The sequence below is a fragment of the Melanotaenia boesemani genome, chromosome 5 (genome assembly GCF_017639745.1).
Source record: "Melanotaenia boesemani isolate fMelBoe1 chromosome 5, fMelBoe1.pri, whole genome shotgun sequence".
In the NCBI taxonomy this organism is placed as follows: domain Eukaryota; kingdom Metazoa; phylum Chordata; class Actinopteri; order Atheriniformes; family Melanotaeniidae; genus Melanotaenia; species Melanotaenia boesemani.
In genome coordinates this window covers 6471751-6481998 of record NC_055686.1, presented here as the reverse complement: position 1 = coordinate 6481998, position 10248 = coordinate 6471751, and the positions used below count along the sequence as shown (strand labels likewise).

At 43.4% G+C, this 10248-nt stretch overlaps 1 protein-coding gene across 2 annotated transcripts; it reads left to right on the top strand.

Annotated features, from left to right (window-relative positions):
- The first annotated feature begins 295 nt into the window (after positions 1 to 295).
- LOC121640145 lies at positions 296 to 9739 on the top strand. Of its 2 annotated transcripts, XM_041985819.1 has the most exons (3): positions 296 to 523; positions 745 to 818; positions 7371 to 9739. In XM_041985819.1, the coding sequence occupies exon 3, from the start codon at positions 7624 to 7626 to the stop codon at positions 9655 to 9657; it is 2034 nt and encodes a 677-aa protein (XP_041841753.1). In that variant the 5' UTR covers positions 296 to 523; positions 745 to 818; positions 7371 to 7623; the 3' UTR covers positions 9658 to 9739. The 2 variants fall into 2 exon arrangements, with proteins under 2 accessions (XP_041841753.1, XP_041841752.1); XM_041985818.1 differs by lacking the exon at positions 296 to 523 and having other exon boundaries at positions 679 to 818.
- The last annotated feature ends 509 nt before the right edge of the window (positions 9740 to 10248 follow it).

Genomic DNA, 10248 nt, shown 5'->3' with positions numbered 1-10248 from the left:
CTTGGGTCTGTTACTTATTTTCCTTTATATTCTTACTCTGTTAACTGACTAACAGGGTGTTAGTAAAACAACGTGTGGAATGTTACCCCTAAGGGAAATTTCTGGGTCAACCGGAGTTCAGAGGAAATACCTTGTTTGTGTGTGTGTGTGTGTTTTCTTTGTACCTGTTTTCCAGATCAAAAGATACCACCGAATGGATGGGTGTCATAAAGAGGGGGGTAGACATCTGCTTGACTGAAGCTGACCCTACTTTTGCAACTGCGCCATTAGTCAGTAAAACTGTGTATAGAAAGGAGGAGGAGCTGTAATATATAAGGGTCCAGGGATAGAAAGAAGGTGTCCTGTCTGTTGTGGGCAGCCGGACATCTCTTATGTCTGTTTGCCAGGGATAGATATGGACCCAGGGCTCTGTAATTTGCACATTCTCATACTTTGTAAATGAATAAATTGTTAACTTGAGAGAAGTAGTCTGTCATATTTTGATCCATCAAAGAACACGCAGGAGAAGACCCTAAAGAGAAAGGTATAAAGAAAATGTGTGGAACAGTACCTTATTAATTAGGAATGTGGGAAATTAGTACCTGTCTATTTTAATACTGGGGAAGAAGTACCTGTTCTTTGTTACTTGTGCATTTTTAAGGTTTTCTCCAACAACTTGGTGACCCCAACATGATGGATCTGGTATGGCATAATTATTAAATGTCTTTGAATTTTATTTACTAAATTTTCTCTCTTTGTTAACAGATAAAAGAATTTTGAAGGACATTTTTCATCATCCTCTACCCGGATCAGGCACTAGCGGTCGACCACATAAAAAGGTAAGGACAAACCTTTTCAAAATTGTCCATATTGACTAATTTAAATTTATGTGCCTGGTCAGGTAACAGATGGTGCAGTTTTGGTATGAGAATGGGGCTTTAAGAAGTTAAAGAATAATAGAAGAAAAAAGTAAAATACGCGTAAATGGTCTGGGACCATAAAGGATCTGGGATCCAAGAAAATAGAGATAAGAGTAAAAACAGAATAAGTCAAAAGTGGACAATTTTAAGTGTGGAGTGAATGAGTGATTGGATGTAGTATTCAGAGAATATTAAAAACTGTGTGTGGCTGGGATAGGACCCCCAGCAATCGACCGCAGGAGATTATATCCTGTAGAAGCTTGTCGATTGGGCCTCACAACGTGGCATTGTGTCCATATTCCTGAATCAGTACATCATTTGTGTTTAGAATCAAGAGTCAAAAATGTCAGATTTACAACCTTTTTATCCAATGTGGATTAAAGTCCAAAATCTGGTAAATCTGGGAACACCAGTAGAAAATAGAGATGCCGTAAAGAAAAAGTTTCAGAAATATACACAAAAATGGCAGGAGGACAACCTCCTACCCTAGAATTATGATATGGTTCAGTGGCCTATTGTAAGTAAATTAATGTTTAGCATATACAAAAAGATAGACACAGAATCTAAGGATAAAAACAAGAATTAGAAAAGGCCAAAATATTTTCTAAATCAAAAATTAAAAAACAGTTTAAGGAATTACAGAATGATGCTTCTCTCTGCCATTTGGCTGTATTATCAGTTGAGCAGCTGTGGAGACAAGACCAGCTAGATGGAAAAGGACGGAAAGAGGGACGGAAAGAAGAGTCAGATTTAGAAAAGTCAGAAAGTCAGAAGGAAAAAATAAAATTAGAAAAAGGTCACACTGAGCCAGAAAAAGGAAAGAAAGAGAAAAAGAAGGGTGTTAAGGGTCTTTATCCTTTACTTCATGACAGTCAGACCATGATCCTTAGTTCACCACCCCCTCCCTATCAGCCAATAATACAAGCACCAGTAATGGACTTAGAAGGACAGGTTCAAGTTAAAGGACAGCTTAAATTTGAAGAAGTTAAGGGTCCAGAAGAAGCAGGTCCATCAGAACTAAGGGATTGGCAGATGAGACAGTTGGAGGATTTTCTTGGTGATCACTGCAGACATGGGGGGTTAGACAGAGAAGGACAAAGGGAGCATAATACAGGAAAAGCCTCCACTAGGAATTCTCTGAGGACTGAGAGCAGCAGGGGTGGCAATCAGCAGGGCGTGCCTAAAGAGACAGAGGAAGAAATGAACACAGATCTGCTAGAAGCCTATTTAGATGATAGCAGAAGAGAATGGCAGCAGAGCAGGGAGAGAGGAAACAGTAGGTCAGGAAGCAGAGCAGGTAGTGTTTTGGGGAAAGAAGGAGGACAGGAAGGAAAAGATCAGGTGGATGACGATCAAACCAAAGGACAGACACCTCAGAAAAACAGGCATAGGCATGACCATACCCACCAGCACAGACATGAACATCATTGGGTGGGCGACTCCTCCCCTGTGAGCAGCCATACTAGGTCCAGACTTAAGGAAAAATTAGGACCAGAATACCAGTTACAGTGCCCACTTGTAGATGTGGGTGGGGGACGGACCACATACAGACCTTGGAAAATGGTTGACAAAGAGCTGATACTGGGCAAGTTACCTAAACTCTCTGATGGGGCCTCTGCATGGATCAGAATGTTTGAGAACTTGACAGTCTCTATCCCATTGGCTATGGGAGACTTTAGGTCTCTGTTGGCTGGATCAGCCACAACTTCTGATCTCATGCATGTGGAGGTTAGGGCTGGCAGTGCCACCGCCCCTGATGAAGAGGATTTTGATTTACACAGACACATGTTATATGCAGCCATGAGAGAACGCTGGCAGACTTCCTCATTTGAGGCCTTGGTATTCACTCTTAAGGATGGTGAAACACCTGAGGAATTTATCCTAAGGTCAAAAACCATATGGACTGACCACACAGGAATGAACCCCTCTGGAAATAATCAGGGCAATTTTACCTTATTTAAGCAGGCTATAATTAGTGGCCTTCCCCAGGAGGTACAAACCAAGTTATCTGACACCCCAGGCCTGAATTCCAAACAGTGGGCTGAATGGTTAGATCATGTGCAACACCACTTAAGGACATATCTTAAGAAACAACAGGAAGATAAAGAGTCTCAGAAGGACATGGAGTTGAGACTCCTTAAAATGCAGCTTAGGGAAGCTGAAAGGAAATGCACTGACAGTAAAAAATCCACACCTAAACAGACTCCTGTGATGCCTGATCTCCCAGCTCCACAACAATCACCTATAACACAGACCCCACCTATGATCATGGTACAAATGCCACAACCACAGCAACAATCCTATCAAAATTGGGGCCCTCCACGGCAGCTATATTTTAGAGGGCGTGGCCAATTCGGCCCTAGAAGGGGACGGGGTGGTTTCAGAGGGAGAAGAGGCAGGAATTATGGAGGTTCTCAGTGGTCAGGCGACAACCAGTGCTGTTACAACTGTGGTCAGTCTGGACATTGGGCACGAGACTGCCCTAACTCCCCTGTACAAGCCCACGTTGGAGGTCAAGGACCACAATTTCATCCGGCACCGAACCCCAGCCAGGCACCAGGGCAGATGTGGCAGGCCCCTGGTGGACAGTGGTCAGCATAGAGGTGCCCAGAGAAATCGCTGGAGCAAGGCTTGGCAGAACCTATGCTCCAAATGACTGTGGAAAAACACACACTGCCTTTTATGGTGGACACTGGAGCCAGATATTCCACTCTCACATCTTCTGTGCAGGTCTCCATGTTATCAGACCAGAAGGTCCCAGTGGTTGGTTTCTCGGGTACCACGTCTGCTTTACCGCTGACCAGACCTCTTCGAACTACTGTGGGTTCACAGACTTTCCTCCACTCATTTCTTTTTTCTCCGGATTGTCCAGTTAATTTGTTAGGAAGAGACATTATGTGAAAAACAGGAATGGCTGTTGCCTGTTTACCTGAAGGAACTGAAGTTATTTTCCCTGATGGACAGATTCTTAAATGTAGATCATCTATTCTTTCTCAGCCTGGTCAGATGGTGTTGCAATCCTCCACACCTACAGCATCAGTGGATATTTATTGGGCCCTATTACAACCAGAGACTGTTGAAAAGACTGGCATTTTTTCTCTGTTTCAGAGCTGGAAGCCATGGCTACTGTCACTCCATCCCTACTCTCCCCCCACTGACCCACTCCTTGTCACCCTTAATTATACTAGAGAAATGGATTTTATTTATCATGATGCTTTTGAAGAGGAGATTGCAGGGACCACCTGGTCCATCACTTCGCCCTGCCTCCTGGTAGGTAAGGAGGGTGTGGTAGCTGCCGTGGATCTGTCTCTAGATCAGATGTCCTGGTATAAACTTAGTTCTTATGCTGCTCCACATGTGTCATTGGCTTTGCACCCAGGGCATCAGGCAAAAGATTTGGGTCCTATGACAAAGCGCCTCTTGGAAGCTCAAGACTGGAAGCAGTCTACTCTCCCACAGGTTCTCTATTCTCCTAGTCAAAATGCATATAAAATCATGCATCACACCACAGATAAAGTTATTTTGGAGCATCAGGAGTTAGACAGATTTCATGGCCGAGAACATACAGATGCTTATGCTTAACTCTCTCCCAACCACATTGTGGTCTGAGGGACCCACAGATGTTGGATTCTGTTCTCGCCTCCCTCCAGTGCAGTTTGCATACTCTACTCCATGCCCTATCTGGCGATGTCAATACCCTCTGAAGGAACAGGCTGAAGCTGGAATTGCAGATACTATAGCAGGACTAGAGAGGTCAGGTGTTTTAGAACCTGCCCAGACTGGTGCATGGAATACTCCCATTTTACCAGTCCCCAAGCCTAACTCAGACAAATATAGGATGGTTCATGATCTTAGACCCATAAATGCTATTGTCACCACTCCATGCACACCTGTTCCTAATCCATATACGGCCCTGTCTTCCATTACTTCAGAACATAAGTTTTTCTCCACAATAGATTTGGCTAATGCCTTTTTCTGCCTCCCTTTACATCCCTCTCTGAGAGAATTGTTTACATTCACTTTCAGAGGTAGAAGATATCAGTATACCAGACTTCCCCAGGGTTTTGTTTTGTCTCCAGGTATATTTAACCAGGCCTTAAGAAGTATGATGTCTGATATAGTTTTACCTCCTGGTGTGGTGCTGATCCAGTATGTAGATGATGTTCTACTAGCAGCTCGCACAGAAATAGACTGTCTTACTGCTACACATGCTGTTCTGACTCTTCTGGGAAATTGTGGTTTTAAAGTCAGTCGTGCTAAACTTGCCTGTTGTAGACCCACAGTATATTTTCTGGGTAGAGTCATTTTTTCTTGTGGATCGGGGATCTCACCTTCACATTTGACTGCTATTTTACATCATAAGAAGCCTGAAACTGTTAAGGATATGTTGTCATTCCTGGGTCTTACAGGCTATAGTCGCCATTTTGTGGCTTGTTATGTGGAGAATACCTCTCTTCTCCGGCAGCTTGTTTCTGAACAAGGTCATAGGAACCTTACTGCCACTTTAAAATGGACTCCTGAGGCTGAGGCTCAGTTCATTTCACTAAAACAAATACTCCATTCAGCCACTATGCTTGCAATTCCAGACTACTCCCTGCCATTTTTCTTGGATGTTTCTGAAAAATCTGGCGTTGTGAACGCTGTGCTTTTTCAGAAAAAAGGGGGAGGTAGAAAAGTACTTCTATATTACAGTTCAAAATTGGATTCAGTGGAAAACTCACAAACGCCATGCATTAAATTTGCAGCTGCAGTCGCTAAAGCGATTCAGAAAACTGCTCACATTGTCATGCATCACCCACTCACTGTCCTCACTACACATAGTGTAGCCACATTTGTTTCATCCAAAGCATTTTCACTTACACACCTTAGACAAACTAGGCTCGAAAAAAAATTTTACTCCAACCCCATATAACTTACTCTGTAGAAGGAGTAAATATTGCTGATAATATGAATCCATTTCCAGAACACAAATGTGAGGAAAAATCTGTGACTGACACAAAAGTAAGAGAGGACTTACAGACTGAACCACTGACAGGACCTGTAGTGAGACAGCTGTTTACAGATGGTTGTTGCTATAGAGACAAGACCGGAAACCTCCAAGCTGCATATGCTGTGGTTGAACTTACAGCGAGTGACTGGAAGACTGTGGCGAGTGACATGGTGACGCAATCTCCTTCTGCTCAGAAAGCAGAACTGACAGCTGTGTTAGAAGCTTTGAAACTTAGTAAAGATCAGATAGTGAACATCTATACTGACTCAGCTTATGCTCATGGAGTAATTCACTGGGAATTAGCTAAATGGCTGAGGGCAGGATTTGTAACAGCAATAGGGCAGCCCATCAAACATGAAGGAGTGGTACAGGAAATAGCAAAAGCTTTAATGATGCCCAAAAAAGTAGCTGTGGTAAAATGCAAAGGTCATGATAGTACAGGATCCATGATAGCTATTGGAAATGCCCAGGCTGATCTTGCAGCCAAAGAAACTGCAGGCTATACATCTGAAGCACAACAAATGCTTCAATCATCAGTACCTATCCCTCCTAATAACTCGCTGACAAGAGCAGACTTAGAACTTCTTCAGGAGCGGGCAGGACCATATGAACACCAGGTCTGGCTAGAACATGGGGGGAGGAAAAATGAAAACTTATGGAGAGCCTCTGATGGTAGACCAGTGCTGCCAGCAGGGCTGGCTGCAAAGCTCATCCAGGAAGCACATGGCCCAGCCCATGTTTCAAAAGCTCAAACTCTCCACAACTTATCTCATTGGTGGCATCCCTATCTGAAGAAAATGGTAGGAGATTATGTAAATACATGTACAGTTTGTTTAACATTCAATCCAAAAGCGTCCTACAGGCCTACAATGGGAACTTATCCTGTCCCCACAGCCCCAGGACAGGAAATTGTAATAGATTACACAGATATGGGGCCGGATCAGAGGACAAAAGGATTCAGATATTTGCTGGTTATTACTGACTCCTTTACTAAGTGGGTAGAAGCGATACCCACGAAAAAAGAAGATTCTGCCTCTGTGTGCAAATATTTAATCAACCAGCACATTCCCAGACTTGGCCTTCCCCGAGTGGTTAGGTCAGACAATGGGAGTCACATTAAAAATTCTGATTTGGAAAAGGTGGAAAAAGTCTTGGGTATTCAACATAGATTTGGTTCTGTTTACCACCCTTCATCACAAGGCCAGGTTGAAAGAGCTAATAGATCTATTAAAGAAAATCTGGCCAAAATCTGTGCAGACACCAATCTGACGTGGTTGGATGCTCTGCCATTGGCTCTTATGGCCTTAAGAGCCTCTGTAAATAGCAGCACAGGATTTTCACCCTATGAATTGATGTTTGGTAGGGAAATGCCAGGTCCAGGGTCATTAGCTCTTAGAGAAGAACCCATGGACCTCAACAAACTGTCTCATAAATCATATTATGGTTCACTAACTGCACTGGCAGCATCTCTTTCTACACAGGTCCAGAGCCGTGCAGCACCAACACCAGAACAACCGAAAGACCAGAAGCTGACCAAAGGAAGCTGGGTCTGGCTAAGGGTAATAAAAAGGAAGTGGACTGAGCCAAGGTGGACAGGACCCTATGAAGTGACAGAAGCCACCTCACACTCAGTTAGACTCAGAGGGAAAGGTGAAACTTGGCATCATCTTAATCAGTGCGCACCAGCAGATCCGCCACAGAGATCTTTAAAGGAAGTGAGAGCACAGCTGCAGGATGTGTAATCAGCAGTGGAGACGACTATGCCACAGCGGCTGGGCTCATCTGTGTGCATTCATATTCTTTGTGATGTTCATGGTGTTCATCGGGCATCTGGCCTCTTTACCTTTCAGCTCTCCTAAAAACAGTATCTTCGCACCACCTTTTGCAGTGAACCACAGGAGCAAGAGGAGCTCCATAGGGCCACCACAGATTGTCTTCTCAAAAGGACAAACCGGTACAGCCACAATAGACCTTTGTGGTATAGTGCAATGTAGTATTAGTGGACAAGAACAACTGCAGTGGTCCGAAAAATACATTTGTCACACTGTGGAGCCCCGACCTGATCATGCTGACAATAGAAGATTAAGTTGGTGCCCCCACTGGTACTGGGTGGTTGCTAACACTGGCCCCTCTGATTGGGGGTATCGTAATAAGGCTGGGTATAATGCAACCACGGAGCCAGTAATCTATGGCAGATTAACCATTGTAAAGTCTTCTTTTCCCTCAGGATGTCAGCCGGGACACTGCAACCCTCTACTAATAACTCTTAAAGATCCACAGGCTAAAGATGCTGGATTGTATGTCCTGGGAGCTTATATGACTGGTGATGACCTACTGGGTCAGTTTGGAATTAAGGTGGTTGATAATTTAACAGGCCCATCTTTAATAGGTGTTGGTAGTGGACCCCCGACAACTAACATCTACTCTACCCCTACTGTAAATTATACCATCTCTCATAGGGTTGAAGTTGAAACAGGTATGCATCAGGTAAATATTTGGTTAACTGCCATGATAGATCATGCTCATTCTGTCACATCATCTTCCTGTGTGGCTTGCTCTATTGCACGTCCCACCTTGTGGACTATTCCTTCTATCGCCTCTACTAACCCTTCCCTTACAGCCTGCATTCTGGAGCTTCATATGACCCAGAACCCCTCTGCTCCCTGTAGGCCCTTGGAAAAATTCTTTCCTTTAGCACCTGTTAAAGCAGTCCCTCCAATCTTCACCCCCATTAAAGGTAATCACACCTGTTTTATTAGAACAAGTGATACTGGAATTAAAGTTGGAATTATCCCTTTGTCCTGGTGTTTAACTACTGTTAACGTTTCTGGTTGGCATAAAATGACTACTTTATCTGTTGCTAGAGCTGACCTATGGTGGTACTGTGGAGGTCACAGCCTGATGGGCACATTGCCTCGAAATTGGCAGGGTGGCTGCACAGTGCTCTCCCTGGTCATGTCAATTGCTCTTTTCCCAACTAGCGCTGCCACTTTAATTGATCATGCTCACATTGGTAGTCTTCTCTCCCGCCATAAGAGAGCTATATCAACTGAATTCTCTATAACCCATAATTCTCCTGTTTACATAGATGCCGTTGGAGTCCCACGAGGTGTTCCAGATGAGTATAAATTAGTGGACCAGGTTGCAGCTGGTTTTGAATCTATTTTCTTGTTTATTACTGTAAATAAGAATGTGGATAGAATAAATTATATCCACTACAATATCCAAAGGTTGACCAACCTTACAAGAGATGCTGTTTCTGATCTCTCCCAGCAATTGGATGCTACTTCGCTGATGGCTTATCAAAATAGGATGGCTTTAGATTTTCTCTTAGCAGAAAAAGGGGGTGTATGTTTATTGTTTGGCGATTCTTGTTGTACTTTCATTCCTAATAATACTGCTCCTGATGGCTCTGTTTTCCGTGCTTTGGCTGGTCTGCAGTCTCTTTCTAATGAGCTTAAAGAACAGTCTGGTGTGGATAATCTTTTTAATGACATGTTGACACGTTGGTTTGGAAAGTGGACAGGTGCTTTCCTCTCTATTTTTACTTCTCTTGTAGTGGCAGCAGTTGTGGTCACTCTGTGTGGATGCTGTTGCATCCCATGTATTCGTTCTCTGCTTAACAGAGCTATCACTTCAGCTATTGAAAATAAATCTGTTCCTCCTGCTTATCAAATGCCTCTCCGGGTAAGTGAATCCGTCAGCCTTTTGACTCCCACTGACGATGCCAGGGAGGATGATGACAGTGAGTGTGACTCTGTGATGTAAGATTTACATTTAGTAGGATTGACCTCTTTGTAGAGGTCAAAAGGGGGAATTGTAGATAAATTTGTTGAGGTACTCATCAAGGGATGGCTTGGGTCTGTTACTTATTTTCCTTTATATTCTTACTCTGTTAATCATATCTTATCTTTAAGCTCATATACTGACTAACAGGGTGTTAGTAAAACAACGTGTGGAATGTTACCCCTTAGGGAAATTTCTGGGTCAACCGGAGTTCAGAGGAAATACCTTGTTTGTGTGTGTGTGTGTGTTTTCTTTGTACCTGTTTTCCAGATCAAAAGATACCACCGAATGGATGGGTGTCATAAGGAGGGGGTAGACATCTGCTTGACTGAAGCTGACCCTACTTTTGCAACTGCACCATTAGTCAGTAAAACTGTGTATAGAAAGGAGGAGGAGCTGTAATATATAAGGGTCCAGGGATAGAAAGAAGGTGTCCTGTCTGTTGTGGGCAGCCGGACATCTCTTATGTCTGTTTGCCAGGGATAGATATGGACCCAGGGCTCTGTAATTTGCACATTCTCATACTTTGTAAATGAATAAATTGTTAACTTGAGAGAAGTAGTCTGTCATATT